This window comes from Heteronotia binoei, chromosome 2 (genome assembly GCF_032191835.1).
Source record: "Heteronotia binoei isolate CCM8104 ecotype False Entrance Well chromosome 2, APGP_CSIRO_Hbin_v1, whole genome shotgun sequence".
Lineage (NCBI taxonomy): Eukaryota > Metazoa > Chordata > Lepidosauria > Squamata > Gekkonidae > Heteronotia > Heteronotia binoei.
In genome coordinates, this window is record NC_083224.1 from 50,793,380 (window position 1) to 50,820,029 (window position 26,650).

Sequence of the window (26,650 nt, forward strand, 5' to 3'; positions counted from 1 at the left end):
ATGGGCAAAATGAAAAAAAAAAATAGCCTGGACAGGAAACAAATTATGTCACACATACACATAGCAAAAGAGCTGTGTAATCACACTCACCCACACATACAGAACTGTGGAACATAAGGGAAAGCTGGAAATATTTGTGAAAGTTAACAGACATATGCTTTACTGTTTTAAGAAGAAAAAAGCTTGACAATATTTAAGAAACTGCTACAGCACTTTTGAACTGTTCACTTCCCTAAACATATAAGATCAGTGAAATGTCAAGAGAAAGTAACTGCCCCTCACCCAGCCTTCTCAGTCTCACCATGTCCCAGCAGGGACTCTACAGGAGAACTTGGACCTGAAGTTCTAGCTTAGACCCTACAAATAGTGAGAGCAAATTTGCTTGAGGATCTGGATCTTCCCCACCTTTTCATTCACCTAAAAGCCTTCTGAGACACCCAAAAAGCTGGTCCTCCTGGAACCCAGGCAAGCCTGTAGCAAGGAAATTTTGCTAAAGGGGGCTGCCATTATGTGTCATACTTCTATATAATGAAATGTAATAAATAAGACAAGTCTTCCCATTTTGCCAAGTTTCTTTTTCTCAGTTTCTCAGGTGATCTTTCTCCAGGGCTGTTGGCAATCCTGGTGCTGGGGCAAGATCTGTTTTTAAACAAACAAACAAATAAAAAGAGCCTGCAATAGCAGAGTCAGGCTGGGAGAAAATGCTTCCAGCATCAGCACTCAGCAAGCTGAGATACAGGAAGATGTGGAGAGTCACCCCTCACTCTTGCATTGCATTAAGAAAAAAAGACCATTCAATCTCTTTTTCCTTTCTTGTGAATGGGTAGACTCCTGTAAATACACAAAGATCCCCCTATGTATTATTATATATTATTGGTGCCCCCTGATTTGCTTCTTGGGGTTGCCAGTTGCCTCTCTGTGCCTGTTCTGCAAGTGAGAAGGTTTACATGGAAGGTTTACTTATCTATCTGAAATGCAGCAAGGAGGATCCTTTGGGAATGGGGGACAGTCCCTGGGAATGTTATTGCAATTGGAGAGAAAAAATGGTATGGGGGGGGGAACATAGTTCCCATTTAGTGACAGCAGCAGACAGAATAAAAATGAATAGCTTTAGCAAATAACAAAATTAACTTTTTTTAAAAAAGCAAATGAACTGAATGTGAAAATAGATGTATCCATCTCTTAGTTTAGTCACATTAAAAAGACATACAAAGATACCTTCCCCCTCCCTCCCAAAGAAAAACTCACCAGCAGAGCAACAAATATCTGACAGAGTAGCAAATCTTCCTCCTTGAAGCATTTAAGTAGAGGATTGGCCAGCTTCAAGAAGGAACTTCCTCCATTGGGTAAATCTTCTTTCTTGACTGTGTCAGTACAGGCCAATCCAAGGAGGAAGGAAGGGATCAGTCATCATAGTCAGTACTCCTTCCTCCTCAGATTGGTTGGCACAGCCTGTACTGGCCAGAGGAAAGAAAGAATCAACCATGTAGTAAGCGTGCTTTGGTACAGCAGCGCAGCTGAAGAAAGTAAATATGTTGAATCCTTTAATTTAAGGGGGAAGATTGGGTCAACTGGGAAAGGGGGCTCTGAAAAATCGATAGAGAGTGCCACCCTCTGTGCCCCACCACTTGTTATGACCCTGGTTCCATGAACAAATGCAGCAAGGGGCAGGTTTAACAATACTGTCCCTCCTCACTCTTCCACAAGCAGAATTTCCACTGATGCAAAAGGCTCTGTCTATGCAAGGGGGAAGTAGGAGGGCAACACTGCCTAATTCCCTCCATTGATAGCTGCCTGCTGTGTTCTGTGGCATTTTGACCATGCAACCCCCAGGAGTCCAGGCATCAGCTTTTTGAAGATCTCAGAAGATCACTGGGGGGAAGTTGGAAAGATCCATGATGACTACAAGCACTTTCCATTGGCAGTTCACAGAATCCAGTCCTCTGAACGCTTGCCAGAGAGACCTCCTCACCTTGAGCCACAGTGGGATTGTCCTTGCTGGTAGGGGTCATCTCAACATCCCCATCTCTTTCCAAACAGCACTCCTTGAGGGGCTCCACAGGGGACAGCCTGTCAGCACTGACCACTTTTAGTGTCCCGTATTCATTTATTCGAAACTGCATTGAAAAGGGACAGATGAGAAGTCAAGTGGGAGGGGGAAACACATTTGGGAACAGCTGCATTGTGTTAGAATGGAAACAAGATGGTGTTATCGCTTCTGCATCTCACTTGTCTCCCAAGAAACTCAGGGCAATGTACATTATGAATGGTACAAATGAGTAGCAATGGAAGAGGTGGCTGCTGTCACCAGGCCCCAGAGACTCTTCCACCACCATCTATTTGGTGCTCCTGCTGGCCAGCCCAGCCATTGGCACGATGGACTTCTTACCTTCCCCGCCCATAGCCAGAGGCAGATCTGTAGAAAGCAGCAGCCATGTTTGGGGCCAGCCAAGGCACAAGCTGCTCTCCAGCATCCTGCAGGGCTCCCCAGCCCATGACGTTTCCAAGCATCTGCACAACTCTGGTAAGATGCCAGCTTGTTTCCTTTACCTGCTTGGCAGAGGATGCTGCAGCTGACTCAGTTCTCTGCACCACCCAAGCAGCAGTGAGGGGCTCCAAACTTATTGCCCCTGATTCAAGTGGGGAGAGCTTGCACTAGCCACCCTTTTATATAGAGATCCTTTACAGTCAAGTCTCCACTGACTTATGGCAACCCTGCAGGGTTTTCAAGGCAAAAGATTAACATTGCCTTCCTTTACATCACAACCCTGGACTTCCTTGTTGGTCTCTCATCCAAATACTAACCTAGGCCAACCCTGCTACACTTCCCAGGTCTGACAAGATTGGGCTAGCCTGGGCTATCCAGGTCAGGACTATCACCCACTTCACATGTCAATTAACCGAGTGGTCCGCCATCAGAAAAAGTAAACTAGCACTTTTACTAAATTAGCACTTTTACTAATTTAATTAATTTAATTTAAAACTTAACCAGGTTTTTAATTAAACGCTTATAATGTTTAATGTAATTTTATCCATTTGTATAATCAATCCTGAACTATGTTGTTAGCCGCCCTGAGCCTGCTTCGGCGGGGAGGGCGGGATACAAATAAAATTTGTTGTTGTTGTTGTTGTTGTAAATCAAGGGATGCTGTTACAAAGCTGCTTTTTGCTTCAGATGGGGCCGCACATCTTCATCAAAGGCCTTGGAATGAAAGGATGGAGTCCTCCCACTGTGAAGAACATTGTGCACAGCCTTAAAAGAGCCACAGTGCTACTCACAAGCCAAGTGTTATGCTCAAAAACTTCCCAGGCCAAGCAAAAGATGACTGAGAAGAGTACTAAGCCACTTACCCTTAGATTGCTTCCAGGCAGTGTGGCTACCCCATCTTTCCACTCCAGAACTCGGATAGTGTTGCAGGTCTGTACCCCACTGATCTGGGGAATGACTGTTGCAGTGATTGGCTCACTTCCTGCGCCCTCTCTTTGTCTCTCTGCTCCCAGGTTTTTCTGGGGTTCCCGAGGGAATCGCTGGATTTCTAAGGTGCTTGTAGGAAGGTTTACAGTGGTTGTGTTTGCTTGCAAAGAGAGAAAGAAAAGCAGTGCCTAAAAGTTTGGGATTATTTTGTGTTGGATAAAATTACAGACTGGATTACACATTATGAAAGAACTCCCACATCACAGAATGTAATGAATAAATGGGAAGTATGGTTAGTCACTTATTCTGCTCCTTCCTAAGTTTTTCCTCTAAGGACCAAGCTATCTATCTTTTCCATTAAATAGATGCATCAATCTAATATAATTGTTGATATAAAAACTGAATGCATAACTCAAAAGATAATTGTTACTTAGTGATATGAGAGTAATTCCTTTGCTTTCCTTTGTAAGGCAGTTTGTACCTCTGTATGTACGGTAATTATTAACTTTTCTGTATGATTTGGAAAATTCTCCTTTTTCTTGTAACCTTGTTTTTATCTTGAATAACAAATAAACTGTTATATTCGGAGAGAAGGAAGGAAGAAAGAAAGAACATGTTTGTATTCACATCCACGTATTCCACATGTCCCATAGGAGAAGCAGTCAGATTTAACCACATTACATGTAAGGTCAATTAGTCATGTAGTCTGTCAAGGTTTCCCATGCCTTGTATACCATTTTATATATTTGCACAGCCACTATTGGGTGGATCAGGCAATGGGGGGAGATGTTTGATGGACATGATACCACTTGCTTTCTTTGGCTGCACTGAGACACCACAATAAACTGCACTTTGTTTCAATTGTGATTTGTGCAACGGATTGTGGGTTCATTAGCCAGTGTAGTTCACTAACCACATTTTGGTGCATAAACCATGAATGAAACAAACCACAAATAACAAAGATGAGACTGAGTATAAACCTTGGTTTGCTTTTTGGTTATGGATTCTGCCTCCCAGCAAGGAGAACATTTTATCTATATTGTCATCATTGTGGCCAGGCATTTGGAAGGGCTTGCTGCTACTCAGTAAAACTGCAGTTTGTGAATTTAAAAATTCCAGCAAACCACAGTTTGCATAAACTGTGCAGTTACAAACCATCTCCTACATTCCTGGTTTGCTGCCAACTGATAAACTTCAGTTTGTTGGACAGTCTGCATTCAGATCACAAGATTTACTGGAGTTTGATCAAACTATGGTCTTTTGTGAGCTCTGAGACAGTATAAGTCTGCTTTTTCTTGCTGCAGTCAGTAAGCTGCAGTCAGGCTACATAAAAAAAAACATTCTCTCTTTCTCTCTCACTCCAAGAGTGCTGTGATCAATAAATACACAGCATATTTGAACCTCTAAAGCACACGCCAACATAATCAGTTTGCTTCATTTCCCTGGTGGACTTTCAGTGCTTCCAGAATATCTGTCTTTCATAGCTTTCACTTTGCTTATTTCCAACTCTGGCTCAAGTTTTAATTTTCTACTTTACTCCCAACCTTCCAGGATCAGTTGGTTGAAAGTGCCATCAAGTCGCATTTGACTTATGGCAACCTGGTAGGGTTTTCAAGGCAAGAGACATTCAGAGGTGATTTGCCATTGCCATTGCCTATCTCTGCATAGTGACCCTGATATTCCTTGGTGGTCTCCCATCCAAATACTAACCAGGGCTGACCCTGCTTAACTTCCAAGATCTAATGAGATCAGGCTAGTCTGGGCCATCCAACTTGGGGCAATACCTTCCAGGTTACATCCAAGTAAGGAGGCTGTCCCTATGAGATATGAGTGGAGCTTATGATCCTCAAAGATAACTGGAGGGAGGGATCCTTTGGAGCAGTGCATAGATGTCTAAGGAGAGCATCTGTGACCAGTGTTCATATTGCAAATGTGTTCAACTGAAAAGTGAATTAAATCAACAAAAACCAACATCTCTGCAGAAGAAATGGGTTATCAGCTGGACTGGATATTAGGCAGCAACAGGAGGCATTTGAAAAACCACTGCATGTAGGACAATAGGTAGGCTTCAGGATCTTGAGTACTTACCTGGTATGATGAAGGCTGTTGCTGGTACATGGGCATTTTGCACTGTATTCTCAACCAAGTGGACACTGACCTCTCCGGTTCCATTCCCTTTTGTGCTTCTTATCACCTCCATCTCTGCTCGCCCATCCATCACTTTGCCTATGCACAGAGCACAGAACTGTAACACAACCAGTAAAGGATTCCATTTAGCAATTGGGAAGAATTATGGCACCACATACTGACAGAGGAGACCAGATTTAAGGTGAACTTCATAGCATGCCATAACTTTCTTAGCAAAAGTATCAAAACATTTAAATACATAGCATTCCTGAGCTTAGACCTGGATAGCCCAGGCAAGCCCAATTTCATCAGATCTCAGAAGCTAAGCAGGTCAACTCTGGCCAGTACTTGGATGGGAGATCTCCTTGAAATACTGGAGCCAGAGGCAGGGACAGGCTTTATTCAGCTACTTCTCTGAATATCTTCCATGTCCCCAGTAGGGGGTTAGTCACTAGAAGTCACCATGACTTCCAGGTGCACACACACACATGCACATAAAAATAACAAAAAAGAGAGATAGATATACACAGCATCCCTTTGTTACCATCCGCACAAAGGCCTATAGTATGGATTAATTACAGTTGCAACTGCTTTCCTTAACGTCCATGGAGTACCAGCTGAGTCCTGCACATTTCTATTAGAGAATAAAATCTAGGCTTTACATATAGCATTAGAAGAGTATATATATTCTGAGCAACATCTCATTGGAGCAAATACCAGTTGACATACAGAGGGGCCTATAGCAGAGGTGCTGGTTCTCAGGAACTTGTGGGTCTGTGTGTGATGGTGGGAGACCTGAAGACTACAACTAGTAAACTACTAAAGAAGCTGAGAGCATTGATTTCATACAAACCTTTTTTTAAAGGTGGCTATCAGATGAAACCATTGCAAGCTGAACATTTGGCACAGTTTTGTCAAAACACAGCTCCAGTGAAGACTGAGATTATATTTCCAGCTCAGGCTGTTCCTAGCTGCATTCAATCCTGAAGGGCTTTTTTTTTTTTTTAGCAGGAACGCACAGGAATGCAGTGTGTCAGGGGGCATCAGGGGGTGTGGTCTAATATGCAAATAAGTTCCTGCTGGCCTTTTTCTGCAAAAAAAGCCCTGCAGTACTGTATTTAGAATATTGTTACATGTGTGTGCATGCACATACGCACACACACAAAATCAACATATCACAATTTGAGGGGAGGGCAGACAATTTTAGAAGTGGAAATTGACATTCTGGTCAGACATGGAATGGCCCTGATCTCAAATTCTGTGTGAGTCAGTGGTTCTTAACCTGTGGGCTGTCATCCAAAAGTGGGTTGTGGCTGCAAGCAAACTTGTAAATCTTCCAATGCTGCACACACCCCAAGGGGGCAGGGGCAGGATCATTACAAATGGCTGTGCCTTATGTCACCTTAGCATATGTATATTCGTTTTTGCCATCAGGCAGGGAGGGAAAAAATAAAAATAGAAACTATAGATGTTGTAGAAAACAAGAGTACCTACAATTTGGACAGTAACAGTTGCTTTCAAAAATACTGATGTTCTATCATTCTTACACATTCTTAATTGTAGACAAACATGATTATATTTAAACAATAAACATATCCTTGATGTATATGTCTACAGCATATACTGGCATTATTATTCTAATATTGTGGATTGTGTTATATAAAAGTCTTCATATTACACATTTTGAGTGAATAAAACCTTGTCTTATTTCTCTCATTCTAAAAGGGGGGGGGGGGAATCACAGGGCTTTTCCCCCAGTGCTCCCTGATATTTCCAGGGATTCTATTAAAGTCCCTAGGAAAAGCTGGGAAAAAATGAAGGTCTGGGGCTTTCTTCAGGGTTTTCACATCTTTTATTAATACTTTAAAACTGACTTATGAACTTACAACTTCTTCCTCCTGTCATGTGGTGGACGGGGTTTGAAGAGGCATTTTTTCTCCTAGAATACGTAAGAGTCGGATGACCAGTAATAAAAACCTCTGGATCAAACTGGCAGATGCATGTTGACTCTAGCAATTAACTTCCTACTTCATTTCCATGTATTTGTGTGTAATCAAATCACAGCCAGTTTATGGTGGACCCTGTTGCGTTTTCAAGTGGGATCCCAGCTCTGGGTTGGCAAATACGTGGAGATTTGTGGATGGGAGCCTGAAGAGGGCGGGGTTTGGGGAAGAAAGGGACCTCAGCAGAATATAATGCCAAATAGTCCACATCCCAAAGCAGCCATTTGCTCTAAGGCAGGGTTTCCCAAACTTTTCTTTCCCATGGCCATTATTTTTACACTTCTCTTTCGTGGCACACTAAAATTTGGGGGTGGAGCCAGGAGATTTGGGGGTGGAGCCAGGAGACAGGAATTATGTCATTTCCTGTGGTGTCAAGGACCAAGTGATGTCACTTCCAGGGCACACTGAACCAAAACTCCACCTTTTCCTGTGATTGCCCTGGAATCCCCCAAACTTGCCTCTTCTTTGGAAGTAAATTCATTTTCAGAAAAATCTCTCTGAAATTCATGCTGAGCCAAAATGGGGGTGGAAAGTGGGAGGTCCTCTCTTTTCATCCCCACACCTACATGCACCTATCTGTTTGTGTATTCTCCAGCTTGCAAGCACTCCTAATGCCCATGTTCAATTGCCTGCACCACCTACACATCCCTTCTTCAATAGCACTGGCCAGTGTATGGTTGGGAGTGCTGTTGCCATTGCCATCAGGAATGCCAGCACTGTGTGGCCAAGTGCAAAGTAATGCACTGTGTGGCCAAGTGCAAAGTAATGCACATTGGGGCCAAGAATCCCAGCTACAAATACAAGTTGATGGGGTGTGAACTGGCAGAGACTGACCAAGAGAGAGATCTTGGGGTCATGGTAGATAACTCACTGAAAATGTCAAGACAGTGTGCGTTTGCAATAAAAAAGGCCAACGCCATGCTGGGAATTATTAGGAAGGGAACTGAAAACAAATCAGCCAGTATCATAATGCCCCTGTATAAATCGATGGTGCGGTCTCATTTGGAGTACTGTGTGCAGTTCTGGTCGCCGCACCTCAAAAAGGATATTATAGCATTGGAGAAAGTCCAGAGAAGGGCAACTAGAATGATTAAAGGGCTGGAGCACTTTCCCTATGAAGAAAGGTTGAAACGCTTGGGACTCTTTAGCTTGGAGAAACGTCGACTGCGGGGTGACATGATAGAGGTTTACAAGATAATGCATGGGATGGAGAAAGTAGAGAAAGAAGTACTTTTCTCCCTTTCTCACAATACAAGAACTCGTGGGCATTCGATGAAATTGCTGAGCAAACAGGTTAAAACGGATAAAAGGAAGTACTTCTTCACCCAAAGGGTGATTAACATGTGGAATTCACTGCCACAGTATAGCCACCTTCAAGAAGGGTTTAGATAAAAATATGGAGCACAGGTCCATCAGTGGCTATTAGCCACAGTGTATGTGTGTATATAAAAATTTTTGCCACTGTGTGACACAGAGTGTCGGACTTGATGGGCCGTTGGCCTGATCCAACATGGCTTCTCTTATGTTCTTATGTGTACCACCCACACTGGGCCCTGGCAGCTGCTCTACCTCAAAATATGCTGACACATTTACTAGGCCCTTCCTTCAGCTGCTACTACTGGAACCCTGCCTCAAGCTACAACCAAGCTTGCTTGGTTTCAAGAACATCTTTTGACAGCTATTTTTCATAATTTTCTTTGGTTGAAACACTGGGGACTTGCTGTGAATGGTAGCTGAGAATTGTACTGCAATTAATGAATTAATTTCAAGTTATATGAAGTTCATACAAGTTTTCCTGCAGTTATCCCAAAAAGGATATTTATGAGGGGCTTGCATCTTTTTACTGGCTGTGTTTCCCATGCCTTTAAAAGCAACCTGTTGTGCAGATACTTAGCCAGTGAACTACTTTCATCCTTTTTAATATCTACAGGAGGAGTTTAATTTTGGTGTCAGACAGCTGTTAAAAGCAGGACCAGTAAAATGGTGCCAAATTCATAGTACCATCTCTTCCACTGCTATTGAGATATACCGCAGTAATCTCCAGTAATCTCTTTCTGCCCCACACCTCTTACTCTCACTCACTCACACAGAAATCTCATAGAAGGCCACTTGGCTACAACTGGGGGTCCCAACTTTTCATTGGCAGAGCTCCTATGTCTGCAACAACAGTATGATGAACAGAAAAGTTTCATTCAGTAAAAATGGAAGAAAGAAAGAGAAAGAAGGAAAGGAAAGGAAAGGAAAGGAAAGGAAAGGAAAGGAAAGGAAAGGAAAGGAAAGGAAAGGAAAGGAAAGGAAAGGAAAGGAAAGGAAAGGAAAGGAAAGGAAAGGAAAGGAAAGGAAAGGAAAGGAAAGGAAAGGAAAGGAAAGGAAAGGAAAGGGACAGAAAGGACATAAACATAAGAGGAGCCATGTTGGATGAGACCAGTGGACCATCCAGTCCAAAATTCCCTCATACAATGCCCACAAAGCACCAGAATGTCCACCAGTGGGGCCAGGGCACTAGAGGCCCTCCCACTGTTGCTTCCCCCCTCCCAGCACCAGGAATACAGACAGAGCATCACTTGCAGGGAAAGGAAGGAAGGAAGGAAGGAAGGAAGGAAGGAAGGAAGGAAGGAAGGAAGGAAGGAAGGAAGGAAGGAAGGAAGGAAGGAAGGAAGGAAGAAAGGAAGAAAGGAAGAAAGGAAGAAAGAAAAGCCTTCCTCACCATCAGATGACCCCAGCCAGCAAAAATTCTGGCCAGGGGTCATTTGGTAAAAAAAATAGCTACTGGAATGCCCATTCCCCGCCCCTCCCGGCTGAAAAAAACACACACACTCTTCTTTGCTGCCCAGGCCTCCGGGGGAAATCTCCCAAAAAAACATACTGCAAGGCACATGAAAGCTCATACCTTGAAGAACACTTCATGGGTCTAAAATGCCAGTGGATGTCAGCTTTTCTCTCAAACACTGGGAGCGGGGGAGAAGGAAGGAGAGGCAGCTCAGCTCCTCTGTGCACAACACAGAGATGGGGCGGGGCTAGCTTTGGCTTTTCTTGTGACCTGGTAGTGAGGCTTCCGTGGCCCAGTACCGGGAATGGGAAACACTGCTCTAAGGGAACTGATCCCCATTGTCTGGAGACCAGCTGTAAGTTTGGGAGATCCCCAACCACTATTTGGAGGTTGGTACCCTAGCTTCAAAGCAAGAGACTAGCAAGTCTCTTAGGGGGAGGTGTTTGTGAGTTTCCTGCATTGTGCAGGGGGTTGGACTAGATGACCTTAGAGGTCCCTTCCAACTCTATGATTCTAAGTGGTTTGGCATTGCTTTCCTCTGCATAGTGACCCTGGATTTCTTTGGTGGTCTCACATCCAAATACTAACCAGGGCTAGGGATGCCATTCTTCTGGAGAAAATGGCTGCTTTGGAAAGTAGAGTGTATGCCATCGTACCCCACTGAGGTACCTTTCCTCTCCTGGCTCCAACCCTAAATCTCCAGGAGTTTCACAACCTGGCAACCTTTACCTCCCATCCTGTCAGTGGCCAGGGAGGACCTCACAACCCTAGCCAGGGTTAGTTTCTGAGATCAGATCGGGCTAGCCTGGGCCATCTAGGTCAGGGACTTCATTTCAACAGACTTGTAATTATATACTTGTGCATGTTCTCCTTTGCCTAAGCTAACAGGTAGCAAAAGAATAAAGAGAAGACCTAATCTTTGTATCTTCTCATTAAACAAGACCTCAGACTTCCACTTAAGTATATAATCCACCAAAGCATTCTTCAATGCTCTTAAGGAGCAACCATTTCAATGGTTTTTGATCCTGAGAACTTCCTGGTAGAGTGTGCCCATTAGCAGAGGCAATGCAAATAGTGGATAATGACTTTCTGACTCACCTTAACTGAACCACTGAAAAGCCACTAAAAGGTTGAGAAATGGAATGATAAATGTAGGATGAGCTGCAAGCTGTACTCATGCATAGCAATTATATGACCACTTCCTCACGACTGCAACTAAGCCTAAGTATTTTCACTTATCAGTGTGGTAATTTGCATAAACTTTTATTTTCACTCTGGACTAGTTAGGAAGGAGCATTCAATACTTAGAACGGTGTTCATAGTGTGGACTTTGTTACTGTATGCACAATTCAACATCCTGACAGTCTCAAAGTTATTTTTTGGAATGCAACTTTCTATTCCACAAACAAGTATTAAATCATGGGGACAGTTCTTGATAAATGTCTGAAAAAAGGCTAAATAGGTTTCCCAGTACCCAGGGAGAAGGACTTATGTTCCACACTACTCTTTCCTACTCTCCCTATCTAGCACATGGGCAGTCCAATCCAGACATATGTGGCGGGCGGCCGTTCGGACATGGGCGGATCTACGGCGCTGCTCATTGGCTTCCAAAGAGGAAACGGTACACCACGCTGGTAGAGGGAAGAGGGGCCCGACGAGCGAGAGAGAACCCATCGCCATGGTGATTCCGCCCAGGCGCACGCCATTGGCCTACTGCCAAGATGGGAGTGGGGGAAGCGCAGGCTCGCGTGGGACCACGGGATTGGCCAGCCCGTTGCACGTGACCGGGCGAGGGGGCGGAAAGCCCGCGCCTGAGAGGCCATCAATCCCCCCACTCCCTCCCGCTGTCAGAGACTCTGCCAATGACATGCTGGTGGCCAGGGGCATGCGCGGACAAGCAGGAAGTGCCAAGTGCAGGAGTTCCCTGTCCTAGACAGCGGCTAGAATGTGTGTCTGGAAGCGGCCAGACCAAGTCTAAAACCCACCACCACCCCTCGGAGGCCCCCCTGGTGTTGCCCTGCTGCCACTCCCTGCTATGTGAAAGGGACACCTCCCCTGGGGGCCACAGAACTTGGAGTGTGAGCCGCTGGGCATGTATCCACTTTAGCAATTCCCCCCCACCAAGTGCCCAGCAGGGGGCAGAGTGGCGACTCATAGCCCATTCCCCACCCCCAAGAACCAAGTCTGCCCACCCTCCCAGGCACTCCCTCGGAGAGGCCACTGACAGAGGGTGGGGGGGGGGGTTGCCCCGGGAACATGCAGCATATGCCAAGCAGGAGAGACAACAGAGGGCACAGCTCAGACTTTATTTTTCCGGAACAGAGTGCAGCAGTTTCCCTGGTGTGCACTGGACAGTCTCGCCATGGACGGGACTCCGCTCCGAGCGGCGGGCAGAAGCAGCTGAGGGAGTGGGAGGGCAGTGGAGCAGCACACGCAGAAGCCTCTGTGTTGGAGTCCCACCTGCAAAATGGAGACAGAGATCAAGAGCACCTGCAGGGCGGTGGCTGGAAGAGCAGGCTACGTTTCAGCTGGGCGCTCTCTTAAAGGGACAGTCTCTGACCCAACTCCCCGCAAAAAGGCAGCTGCCACACACACATGCCCCATGCCCCGTCAGGGGTTGGGAACACAGCAGAGGGCAGACCAAGGGAAGGGAGCAGATGGCATCACAGGGGAGTGAGGTCAGCAGATGCCCCCCGCTGGAGCTCACTGCCTAGTTCAAATGCCAGAGATGTTTGCACACCAAGCAGTCGAGAGCGAGGAGAGGGAGAGGCGGGTGGGGGGGACAATGGAACTTACCCAGCCATGGGCAACAATCCTCGCATGCAGAGCCTCCGGGAGCCTGGAACCTGTGAAGATCTCGAAACAAGAGCAATTAGCCCCAGGGGAGAGACCTCTTTCTCCCCCTTGCATGTCACAGATACTGTCAAAGCAACTGCGAGGCGCAAAACCCGTCACCAACGTGCCTGACTGTCCCTCACTCTAAGTCCGTATGGCCGGGAGCTCGCTGCCAGATCTCCCAACCATGCACTCCTCTCCCTAACTACTGAGTTGTGCGAGGTCAGAGCGGAAGTATTTCTAGGAGGGGGGAGACCACGATTGGGTGCTGGGGAGGGGGCTCGTCAGCCTGAGGCGCAAGGGGATTGGCGAGGCAATCACGCCACTCTCTAAAGGGTTTCCGCCGGTACGGAAGCAACCTTTATTTTTGTTTTCAACAAGTGCCTATGGGGGATGCTGCCATTTTTTCAGGCATAAAGTTGCACCTCTCGGGGAGGGGGTGTCATGGGCCAAACTGCTAAGCCTGGCCGTGCCCCCAACTCCACCCCCTCCTCCACCTGAACGCCGCGCTCCGCCTCACTTCCGCCCATGCTCGGGTGCAGCCCTCAGGTGCCACTGCCCTCGGATGGAGTGGCCCTCGGGCAGCCCCCCACACACGGAACTCCCCTCCGCTGTGCAGCACCCATGTAGCAGCTCGTCTGCTTTCAAAAGACTTTCCGCCCCTCCCCCCGGATTGCACTCATAGTATGAGCAGGGGGTTTTTTTAAAGCAGGAACACACAGGAATGCAGTTCAGGCTGGCTTGGCATCAGGGGTGTGGCCTAATATGCAAATGAGTTCCTGCTGGGCTTTTTCTACAAATAAAGTCCAGATCATGAGCAAGTTTATTCAAATTTGTTTAACAAGTATGATTTATGCAGGTAATATAATACTGCTTTTTAAAAATACTGGGTTGTTATTGTGATGCACAGGGGTGGAATTCCAGCAGGAGCTCCTTTGCATATTAGGCCACACACCCCTGATGTAGCCAATCCCCCAAGAGCTTACAAGGCTCTTTTTCTAAGCTCTTGGAGGACTGGCTACATCAGGGGTGTAAGGTCTAATATGCAAAGGAGCTCCTGCTAGAATTCCACCCCTGGTGACGCATAACATATATTATTATACATAGAGTATACAAAGCTTTGCAACTACTTTTCCTGTTTCACAAGTGACCAGTTTGAGCTTGATTTCAATGCAAGGGCATTAGAACTGGAAACAGGGCTGAGCTCCCTATAGCGCTCTGACTTGAAATGCAACATAAATGTGTCTTTATAACCACAGCTGCAGGTGTTACCATGGGAGGGACCATGATTAAATAGCACAGTGAATGCTAACGATCCCAGAATCTCTTCTTCACATTACAGGTATTGGAAAAGATCCTTCTTTGCTTGAGGTCCTGGAGGACTGCTACCAGTTAGGCAGCACTGGACTAGGAGGACCAGTGATCTGCTTAGTCTAAGAAAGTTTCATATGTTCAGTCCAGAAATTACCCACTTAGAGTTGCCAGCCTCCAGATGGGGCCTGGAGATCTCCTGCTTTTACAATTGATCTCCAGCTGGTAGAACATAAGATGATAAGAACATAAGAGAAGCCATGTTAGATCAGGCCAATGGCACATCTAGTCCAACACTCTGTGTCACATAGTGGCCAAAAAAATTATATATATACACACACACACACACACACACACACACACACACACACACTGTGGCTAATAGCCACTGATGGACCTCTGCTCCATATTTTTATCTAAACCGCTCTTGAAGGTGGCTATGCTTGTGGCCGCCACCACCTCCTGTGGCAGTGAATTCCACATGTTAATCACCCTTTGGGTGAAGAAGTACTTCCTTTTATCAGTTTTAACCTGTCTGCTCAGCAATTTCATCGAATGCCCACGAGTTCTTGTATTGTCAGAAAGGGAGAAAAGTACTTCTTTCTCTACTTTCTCCATCCCATGCATTATCTTGTAAACCTCTGTCATGTCACCCCGCAGTCAACATTTCTCCAAGCTAAAGAGTCCCAAGCGTTTCAACCTTTCTTCATAGGGAAAGTGTTCCAGCCCTTTAATCATTCTAGAAAAGGGCAACTAGAATGATTAGACTAGAGATCAGCTCTCCTGGAGAAAATGGCTGCTTTGAAAGGTGGACTCTATCGCAGTGGACTATGCTGAGGCCCCTCCCCTTCCCAAACCCTGCCCTCTCCTGGATCCACCCCCAAAGTCTCAGGTATTTTCCAACACAGACCTGGCAACCCTAGACTTGATTCACATGTTACAGAGTACACAAATTGGGTCTGGAAAGCCAAGACTGAGTAAAAGTCAGGTGTGAGCTGCATGCTGTCCTTCCACGTGCATGATGCCCAATTCAGATTGGGATTGTGACTAGCATGGAGAAGAGGGATTCAGCCTCTGACCCCACCCCCATCATTTTCCCAATCTAAAACAATTTTGGGAGACACTACCTGACACATATGGGAAACTGGCACATAACCTGGGCTATATGTGTTTTTCTCCAATGAGCTAAGTAGTACCCCTGAGAGTGTTTCAGGTCTCAAAAACGACACATGAGAAGACTGAAGCCTCATTTCCACTTAACACCATCAGTGTTCCCTCTAAACTAAGTTAATGTGATCTAGTTCACAGGTTTTTAGCCTCCAGATCACACATTTTTGTCTTAGCTCAAGAAAAATGGCCCCAGAGCAAACTCATTTATGCAGCAGCTCACATTAATGCCAGAAACTCACAAAGTAGAATTTTTGCTCCCAAAACTCCACAGCTTAGAGGGACCATTGAACACTATGATCCCAATCTAAATTGGGCACTGCATGCATAGGACTTCAGAACCCTCAGCTCATGACCCCAGACCCAACCTGCATATTTCATAACACGTGAATCAGCGAGAAGCTATAATTCCCGAGAAACAAGACCCTCCACCACAGGGTGAGCCTCGTTCAAATTAAAACCTCACAGCTCCAGAAATATCTTGACAAATTTCTTTGCAGCTATCTTAATAAAAGCAGCTGTTTTTATATAAACAGTTTTGTGCTGTCTTTAAAACCCATCTGTTAGCAACACCAAGAGCCACAATCCTCAAAACTCACTTTGTGCATAAAATGCTTAGTAATCTATGGGACTGCACATTCAGAACACTATCACTTATCAGAAAAGTCCGAGGGATATTTCTTTTATTTTATTGACTTTATTTATAGTTAGCCTTTCCCGCTGAGAATCAAGAAAGGTTACGCCATGTTCTGTCAATGCAATCAACAGGATGAGGCATCTGCATCTGAAGCACATGTTGAACAACCAGAGGTCTGGTTAGGCCAAAATGTTATTTACATAGAATTAAAACAGGGCTATCTAGTAATTTTCCTCATCAAAATAGTCTCAAGACCAGGGCTTTTTTTGAGCAGGAAAGCAGGTTCAGCTGGCTCAGCATCAGGGGGTGTCACCTAATATGCAAATAAGTTCCTGCTAGGCTTTTTCTACACAAAAAACCCTGATCGAGACAATTATATTGTTTATTCAATTAGCATGAACACAGAGGGAGCACAGAATTTCTAAAATTAAGTAAAAGAGACTGAGGCCAAGCATTTGCAATAATTTGGGATTCATTTTAAGGTTATAGTGCTATGCATATGCTACTTGCAAGTAAGTTCCAGTTAAATGAAAGCATCAATTTCAAATAAATGCATTGGATCCATGATCATTTCCACTAATGGAAGTCACTTCTGTTAGCAGAACTCAACTTTCCTCCCTCAACACACCTTACTGCAGGTCACTGATGCCCCCAAAATGCTGCTCCTAGGGGGCAGGGGACTCTCCCCCCCAAAAAAAAATCAGAGTTCTTCAATGAGAGGGGAGAACTGGCCAAAATACCCCCCCTCCTTTCCACAAGGAGGAGTCAGATTCATCCTGTTATGGTTTGGACTGAAATGTAAATCACAAACTCTGAACAGAAAGCATAACTGATTTTTAACTAATGAGTAATTCATATAAAAGGTAATGGACCATACATTCCAATGGAGCTTGCTCATGAAAGCTTCCCAGAGGATTCTGCCTAGAGTTACCTAGGATCATACATACCATTTGAGTGAAGCAAGTGCTCAGCTGCTACCATGTGATAGTACAGGGCTGAAGGTGACTCAAATTTCTAACAGTAAACATACAATTCAAATTTCTAAAAGTAAAGCAATGTTCTGTCATGTGTAATTTAGCAATTTTTCAAAGCACTGCTCAAATACATTGAGACCTTAAGAGTCCAGAACTGCTTTGTTGTTTAAGAAAATGTGCATTCGCATTATCTGGAATGGAGCAACAGCACTGACAAGGCAAAGATTTTCAGTGGAAGAAGGAGGCATCGGAGAGCTTGGTTTTATTAGCCTTTTTTGAAAAAGACTGCTTGCTATTTCATTTTGCTATGAGATATATGCTCCACAATTGTGCCCCATGCCTCTCTTCTTTTTCACATCTCTTATACAATGAGAAGCAATGGGACATAAGGTAGATTGTATCAGTCTCTTTCTTAAGAAACAGATTCAAATCCCTGCTCCGCCATGAAGTTCAGTGGGCAGCTGTAGACCAGTGCCTAAACAATGTATAAAGAAGAAGAAGAAGATGATATTGGATTTATATCCCGCCCTCCACTCCGAAGAGTCTCAGAGCGGCTTACAATCTCCTTTACCTTCCTCCCCCACAACAGACACCCTGTGAGGTGGGTGGGGCTGAAGAGGGCTCTCACAGCAGCTGCCCTTTCAAGGACACCCTCTGCCAGAGCTATGGCTGACCCAAGGCCATTCCAGCAGGTGCAAGTGGAGGAGTGGGGAATCAAACCCGGTTCTCCAGATAAGAGTCCGCACACTTAACCACTACACCAAACTGGCTTGATCAAGAACCTTGCTTGATCAAGCCACTGGCCCTTTTAATCCAATTTCAGGTTTGCCACAGTCACCAAGGCGGGCAGCACAATAGAGCTACTCTGTTTCCAAATATGGAGGGTCCATTTAGCCACCATGGCTATTAGCTAGATTTAAAGCTATCCTTTTAAAGCCATGTAGGCTCACAGCAATTTAGACTGTGCAACAAGTCAGAAGTTCATTATATTTCATTAGAACTTCTTTCTTTTCTCCATGCTGAATCTGCTGCCCCTCACATTCACTAAATCCCCTTGCCTTCTAGTATTATGCACACCATGCATAATTTTATAAACTTCATAGTCATCTTTTTTTCTAAACTGAAACAGCCCAAACTTTTCAGCTTTCCTTGTTGAGTTGATCATTTTCCTTATCCATGTCTGCATCCCTTCCAATGCTATGATATCCTATTTGAGACTGAGCAAGCAGAATTGTACACAGTATTGCAGATGTAGCCATGCTGTACAGCTCTACAAGTAACTTTATTTTCAATCCCTTTCCTAAAAATCCCTAGGTTAGAATGTGCCTTTTTTTAGTGAGATGCACACTGAGCAGACATTTTCACTAAACTATCTAATCGCAACCCCCAAGATATCTTTCTTGGCAAGTCAACATCAGTTCAGACTCTATCAACAAAGTTCAGATTTTTTTTCTTCCCTATGTGTATCAATTTACATCAATTTACGATGAACCTCATTTGCCACTCTGTTACCCACTCATCCAATCTGGAGCTATTGTTTTGGAGCTCCTTGCAATCCTCTTTGCTTTTCACTATTCTGAATAATTTAGTTTAATCCACAAACCTAACCAGTTCAGTGCTCACCCTTGATTCCAGACCATGGGTTGGAGCCAGACTAAAATTTTCATCAGCAAAATAGAACTGCACTTCCTTCTTCCTCCCACTGCAGGTCACATTGACATCCATGAAATATAGCCCTAAGAGCTACAGGATCCCAAAGAGAGACATAAGTATGGTCTACAGCTGGAAGGGGAAACCAAAGAAATTGCCTCTCCTCTTCTATTAATGAGAACCAACACCATTTATTAACAAATTAAATAGTGCAGATCCTTAATAAACATCCCTTCATTGTAAGAACTGTCAGTTTATTCCTACCTTTTGCTTCCTGTTTAACCAGTTGCCCAAAATAGCTCAAGCCCATCAAAGCTTGGAAGCGAAACAGGGTTGGCCATAGTTGGATAAGATTGCCAAATCCAATTGAAGAAATATCTGAGGACTTCTTTGGGGGTGGAGCCAGGAGACATCGGGAGTGGAGGCAGGAGCAAGGGTGTGACAAGCATAATTGAACTCCAAAGGGAGCTCTGGCCATCACATTTAAAGGGACCGCACAACTTTTAAATGGCTTCCCTCCATTGGAAATAATGACGGATAGGGGCACCTTCTTTTGGGGCTCATAGAATTGGACCATCTTTTTGAAATATTTTGAGGAGAGGCACCAGATACTGCAGTGCAAATTTGGCACCTCTACCTCAAAAAACAGCTCCCCCACCAAAGCCGCAGACACCCAAAGATCAATTCTCCATTATATCCTATGGGAATCAGTCTCCATAGGGAATAATGGAGTGCCCAGCAGACATTTCCCTCCCCCCCTTGCTTTCTGGTGACCCTGAAACAGGGAGAGGACCTCCAAACTAGGGATCCCCTGCCCCCACCTGGGGACTGACAATCCTATACTTGGATGGGAGACCACCAAGGAAGACCAGGGTTGCTGTACAAGGGAAAGTGATGGCTTTCTTGCCTCAAAAACCCCATGAGGGGACACCATAGTCAGCTGAGACTTGATGAGACTTAATTATTAATTAATCCACAAAAGGACCTGGCTTCTTGTCCCATGTTTGCTAAAGTTGCACAAGATCCTTTGGTGAGTGGCTTTGTCACACTCAACCAAATATTTCCTTTCCCTTTCCTTCAGATTTGAAAATGCATCCCTAAAGCTTCACTTCTTCTATTTGACTTACACCCTATTAGTTCTAAAATGGCAACCATCCCACTCCACCTAGTTTCACTGCAATCGCCTTGTCTTTTCATTTCTTTGTCAACAGTCTCTTATCATTTATTGTAATGTTTTTAGAAATGTGCTCCTCAAATTCTTTTTTTGCTTGGCTTATCATTGCCTTGAATTTGTTCTGCCCTAGACTGTGCTCTCTGTTTTGGAAAAGCTTCAGTTTTTTTAAAGAAACCTTTCTTACCTTTTTTGACTTCCTTTACTTTGCCGCTAAACAAATACGGCTATCAGTGTTTAGATAGTTCCTTTCCTTTCAGTTGTGCGTATTGAGTGCCATCAAGCCACCTCCAATTTATGGTGACCTTATGAATTAATGTCCTATCATTAACAACCTTGCTCCAACCACACATAGTAATGGGGAATACTATGGCATGAATTAATGTGATCTTGGTCACCAGCAACACATTCTTACATTTAAGAATCTTTTCTAGCTCTCTCAGTCTCACCTACCTCACAGGGCATCTGTTGTGGGGAGGGGAAGGAAAAGGAAATTGTAAGCTGCTCTGAGACTGCTTTGGGTAGGGTATAAATCCAATCTCCTTTTCTCTTCTTCTCTTCCTTTTAACAAATCCTCCCATTTTTATGTTTCCTTCTCTAAAATGGCCATGACGGACTTTGGAGGACAATTTTTCACACATGAATGTCAAATTTAATAGCACAGTAGTTACTTTTCTCAACCCATTCAACAATACTTACATCACATATCACATCCTGAGTACACTTGCCAAGAACGTTTAGGGCTGTCTCCATGACTATTCCATAGTCATTTATGGTATCCAGAAAACTGCATATTTATCAATGTGAGGATAACTGGAGTCCCCCCCTGGCTATATTACAACATTATTACAATGGCATTATTACAATATTTTCTGCTTTGATCACCTCCCTTATTTCTTTTCCCATCTCAAGATCTTCCTCTGAGTTCCGATTGGTAGGGTGATAGCACATCCCAAGTTATAAACTATATTTGCACTGCTATCATTTATTAAAACATTCACATACTGCCTTTCTGCACAATTAGGGTCCTCAAAGCCATGAAAGACATTAAAATCAACTTTTAAAATAGTACATACATAAAATCAACAAGTGTCATAAACCAGAAGGAGGGTCACACAGGGAACAAAGGACAAAATAAAAGCCTCTTCACTCACTGGCAGATGGAATTCCATAGTTTTGATGCAAATATGCCCCTTTGTTGGGTTGCCAGATCTACTTACCAGGCTGGCTGGGGTGGGAGGGAGCCTTCAGGGAGTGGGGAGGGCCAGGGTGATCAGCATGATGACATCATATGGAAGTGATGTCATCACGCCAGGCACATTGCATGGCGATGCTCTAGCATTTTGGTCAAAAGTCTAGTTAGAGCATTGCCAAGCAACATGCCCTGCATGATGACGTCACTTCCACGTGACATCATTGCACTGATGACATCAATGTGGGAAGGGGCTGTTTGAGGGTGGGGCTGATTGGAGCCCCCAAATTGGGGGAGGGGATACTCTGACCAGGGATCTGGCAACCCTAGTTGCCAGCTATCTGGCCTCAAATGACAAGGGCAACCAAAGCAAAACCTCTAAAGAGGGCTGTAATGTTTGGGTAAGTTTGTGCAAGAGGAGGTGGACCTTAAGCTATGCAAATCCTAAACTATATAGAGCTTTAAAAGTCAACACCAACAGCTTGAAGTAGACCTGGAAGCAAATGCTAGCTAGCATTTTTTCCCACCCTGCCTCCAAGCTGCTCAGAGTGATGAACACCGATCTTCCTTGCTCCATTTTATCCTCCCAATAATCCTGTCAGACAAGTTTCACTTAGAGGAGGACTGTTCCAAGGTCCCCAGTGAACTGGAAAGCCAAACAGGGATTAGAACCCATGTAGTCTGAACAATATATCTAAGGAGAAACCTCCTGCCTTGAATGCCTGAGAGTTTGTCATTGCTCAGTACAGCAGAAGGGGAAAATGGGAAGGGGAAGGCATCTTGTCACTTCTGAAAAACAGGAAGTGGTGTCATAACACTGGCTCAACACTGTATGGAGTTGGATGCAATTCTATAATACTGCACCGATACAGTGATGTATATGCCCCCCCATTTACCTGTTCCCATCCCCTAAACCTCCTACTGGTCACCAGCACTCAGCTAGCAGCACTCAGCTAGCAACCTTAATTTCACCACATCAGCTCTCTACCCATAGAGGTTCTATAGGGAAGTTTAATCCTCTTGCATTTTGTAGCTTATTTGAATCTACAGTTCTGTAGAGCAATACCACCCCCAACAGAAATTAACTTCTTAAAAAGGATAACTGCTTTTCCTCATTTCAGCAGAATACTGAACTACCCTCTATTCATTGAGTACCAACAATTTCAGCTTCCACATCTCAGAGTCTTCAATTATTTTCATATAAGTATAGGTACTTTCTCTCCTTCTCCAATCATCTTTTGCCCTAGGACCCTTTGGTCTCCATGAAGAGCTCATTGCCTCATTTTCAGGTTCAAGCCCCCCCCCCCCCATTTAGACAACCCAGAATATTTACCCTAGTATTGCATAGGGAAGAGCCATCCCAACCCAGATGCTCTCTAAATCCTGCCAGTTTTCCCCAAGAGTTAGTTTCAAAGCTCTGCAAACTTTTTGTTATTATGCCCACGTGGTTCCATTTCCCTTTGCAAAACAGGGATTCAGTTCCTGCAGTGTTATAGTGTAATTCATCCTGCACTCTTGGGAAATGACAGGTTGTAAATCTAAATAAACTATCATCAGTTTAAAAGGAATTCAAACACTATCAATATGGCATAGCTCAGCCTTCAGACCTCTAAGCACGACATGAGTTGGTGCACAGAAATCTCCATTCAGAAAGATTGATCTTCCATTCAGTAACAGAGGAAAAGTTGAAGGGGTGGGAAACCCCCCCACTCATGTGCATGTTTATTCAGTAAATATTAACTTTCAACATCTCTAACCATGCACACTATTAACAAATTCTTGGGGTGATAGGGAGAGGGCAGGACAGACAGAAGTCTTTTAACCCAGTGGCTCAGTGGCAGAGCATCTGCTTGGTAAGCAGAAGGTCCCAGGTTCAATCCCCGGCATCTCCAACTAAAAAGGGTCCAGGCAAGTAGGTGTGAAAAACCTCAGCTTGAAACCCTGGAGAGCCATTGCTAGTCTGAGTAGACAATACTGACTTTGATGGACTGAAGGTCTGATTCAGTAGAAGGCAGCTTCATATGTTCATATGAACTCCCCCACCAAAATATACCCAAAATCAGAACAGCAGCAGTAAAAACAAATACTGTTCTAAATTCAAGATGTTGTCCACACTTTATATCATTTCTCTACAAACTGATGTAGTGTGTTAACATGCCTCTACAATGCTCCAAATAATACCTAAGCTAATTCCTCTGATTTATGGGGGTTTTTTAATTAAAAAGCAATTATTCAACAACTGTCATTGCTATTTCTGTTTCTTCTGTTCTCATTCATAGGAGGCTAACAGAGATGTTTGGGGCCAAATCATTCTTTAGCTATAGCAGATGTTTTGGGATTGTGTAAACTGCAAATGGGTTGCCTGCCCTCTAATTTTTGAACCTTTATGACATTGCGGTCAGGATCACTTCAACTTCTGATTATGATGTGTTTTGATAGCATCTGCTGTTCTTGGGTATTTTTCAGCTTCTCTTTAGACATTTTTGGCACCGATGTCTACTAATAAAGTGGAGTTCTGAATTGAAGCTTTAGAAATTCACACCACACTACACTGCATTTTAGAAAGTGAGGTGGTGTTGATCTTGGAGTGGTGATGAAAAAAGAAGCAAAGGTCTTATCCCACATCCCAGCTGGGCAAACAACCAGTACCTTCAGTCCACTACAAAGGGCAGCTTCGCCAGCTGACTTTAACAAGCAGCAAGATGAACACACCTCAAACTACTTGCTTTGAAGCAGACCAACAGCTCGTCCCAGAGCAATATGCTTGACACTGAATCCTGACTAACTTTCCTCCCTAGAAAACTGACCTGGTCTGGGATCAAATAATAAAGGGAGGAGGCAGTGGAAACCCCATACACAGAAACCTGTATTACTGGGGGAGGGGGGGGGGCTTTAGAAAAGGCATGTTTCAATTTGCAGAGCAAAATTTGTCCATCTCTTACAAAAGACAAGTTAGTACAGAGACACACAAATTCAAAACTCAGCCCCCAAACAAACAAAAAACTTGAGTAAATTTCTCCATGAAAGGCCATGCCTAAGAGACACATTGCACTGATACTCCTCCGCACCTTCCCGCAATAAAGTAGCTGGACTGCACAGTTATCCGTAAGCAAACATTCACGCGTGAGAAGCCAAGATGTTAAATAAAGAGGTGGCAAAGAGGCAGTTTGCACCTCGCTGCACACACAACTGCCTCTGTGTGTCCGTCTCTGAGAGGGAGGCTGCTACAAATCTGTCGATCCAGAAAGCCTTTACTTTTTAAAAAATATCAAAATGGCGGAATTCTCACTCTTTATTCTATTGCACAAAACAGATATTCGCTTTATTGGAAGACATAAAATTAGTCGAAAGAGAAAGTTTGCGAAAACGACCCCTTTCTCTCTCCCTTCTGTCTCCCTCTCTTGCCAGATCATCGAACACATCTCGGTACCCTCTTTCTCCATCGCTCCATTCCAACTCTTTTATGTCATGTGTTTGTGGGGAAAGGGAGCGGGGGGGGGGGGGGAGATTTCAAATTAATCTCCCCCACGTTTAAACATGGAAACTGCAAGAGGAATATTTTTAAAAGCCCCCTTAGGATTTTTACTCTGTCCACACAATATCCCAGTAACCAAGAATTTGGGCTTTCCCCCCACTGTCTCTCTCGCTCTGATTTGTTTTTTAAAATTGCATTGTTCATTGTAAAACCCAATACAACTGAAAGGAATTCGTGTTCCCCTCGGATTTAAATAAAATAACCAAAATGCTGGCACATCTACTTGCAAAAGCAGGCAGTCACAATTTCAAATCAATGCATTGCATGCAAACCGGAGCAAAGGTCTGCAGAGCACAGAGCAGATCCTTTTCGAAGTGCATTTTGATGATTTAAAGAGGTTTATAAATTACTTTCTTATCTGATTCCTTACCTACAATAATCAGCCTGTGGTCACTGAATGCTGAGCCTGCGGGAACCTAAAGCTGGCCGCGCCTGCGCGCACAGGGGGCGGGGCTGTCTTCCCTGCAGAAATGCACAGGGCTATGAAATTGACAAGCAAAGCATATTTAATATACAGAGCGAGGATAGGGGAGGGAGAAGGAACTTGGTATTATCCACGCTGCATCCCCCATTTTTGTATAAATATATTATTAAACCAACTATTAACCCGTCTTTTCCTTCTTCTCGGCAGGCTTTCTGAGCCGAGCGGTGCCTTTGCTTCCATGTCCATCCATATTTTCTCTTTTCATACAAACCGCTACAGACATACAATATATAATAAGACACCGATTTTCCTGATTGAGTGTATCTACATTAAAAACAACAACAACACTGTGCGCTATGTCACTCTGCCCGAATTTAATATAAATGTTTATCTCCTGGTTGGTAGGGGAAATTCAATTTTTTAAAACCCCAAAACTGGATTTAAAGATTCTGGTTTTCCCGAGTTCCACTCTTCCTAGAGAGAACATGGCTAACTACTCTCGTTGCACCAACGTTGTCTTGGCGTTTTGTAGGTGTAAACCTTCCCCGGTATAGGAACCATGAAATTTACCGCATCCTATACTACCGCCAACACCCCCTTCCCCAAAAAAGAATCCTATTCGGATTGCACCGCAGGGGACACATTTTGGAAACCTGTGAGATGAGGAGGTAGTATGTGAAAGACTGAAACCACTAGACCACTTTCGAGGAGGTTAGTGTAAACATGGTCAGAATCCGAAATGTGAAGTGGCGGGGGGAGCGGGCTTCCCCCCCCCCCCCCTCTCTTGGGCGAGGATCGTTTCGCGCAAGACTCGAAACAAACAGGAAACCCGCAAGCCTTTTAAGCTCATGGGTGGCCGCTGGCTGTGTATAAACCGGCTGAAACACATGCACCAACACCTCTCCAGGATCGCCGCCTAAACATGGAGCCCTGCGCCTGACACACAATCGACCGTTTTCCTCACAAAACGTTCCCTGGCACGGAAGTCTTCCTCTCAGCCTTGGTGCCACCAAGGAAGAAGCCACACATGTTTTCTTCAGAGACAGACAGAAAGAGGGGCAGGAGGATGCAAAGGGGGGGGGGGGAGGGGAACAGATGAAATAGCAGCATTTGTGGGGAGCCTGATCCCCAATAAGGCTAACTGGAATCACACATACCTTTCCGTAATCGGTAATACCTACAAAAACACACCAGCTTGTCCTCTCAGTACTCTACTGTGGACTTCAAATCCCTACTTCAACCGTTCAATGCAATGCAAGCATGCATGAAAATGGAGTTAAAAGCCTCCATTCCCCCCCCCCCTCTTTATAAAGCTGACTGTCCTTAAATGATGAAGACTCTACACCTTGGGCTATCTTTTATTTACATTATTTATAGTCCACCTTTCTCACTGAAGCTCAAGGAGGATTACACAGTGTAAATCAATGCAGTCAATAGGA

General features: G+C 44.5%; 1 protein-coding gene across 2 annotated transcripts in view; it reads right to left on the reverse strand.

The window, feature by feature from the left end:
* The window catches only part of L3MBTL1 (L3MBTL histone methyl-lysine binding protein 1), a 52,572-nt gene extending 27,340 nt beyond the window's left edge, over positions 1-25,232 (reverse strand). For both annotated transcript variants that reach the window (XM_060230947.1, XM_060230946.1), the window contains exons 1-4: positions 25,158-25,232; positions 5,504-5,660; positions 3,352-3,575; positions 1,973-2,117 (exon numbers count right to left, since the gene is read on the reverse strand). In XM_060230947.1, coding sequence (XP_060086930.1) covers positions 1,973-2,117; positions 3,352-3,575; positions 5,504-5,633 — 499 coding nt within the window. In that variant the 5' untranslated portion in view covers positions 5,634-5,660; positions 25,158-25,232. The remainder of the gene's footprint in view (positions 1-1,972; positions 2,118-3,351; positions 3,576-5,503; positions 5,661-25,157) is intronic.
* Between the last annotated feature and the right edge of the window lie 1,418 nt (positions 25,233-26,650).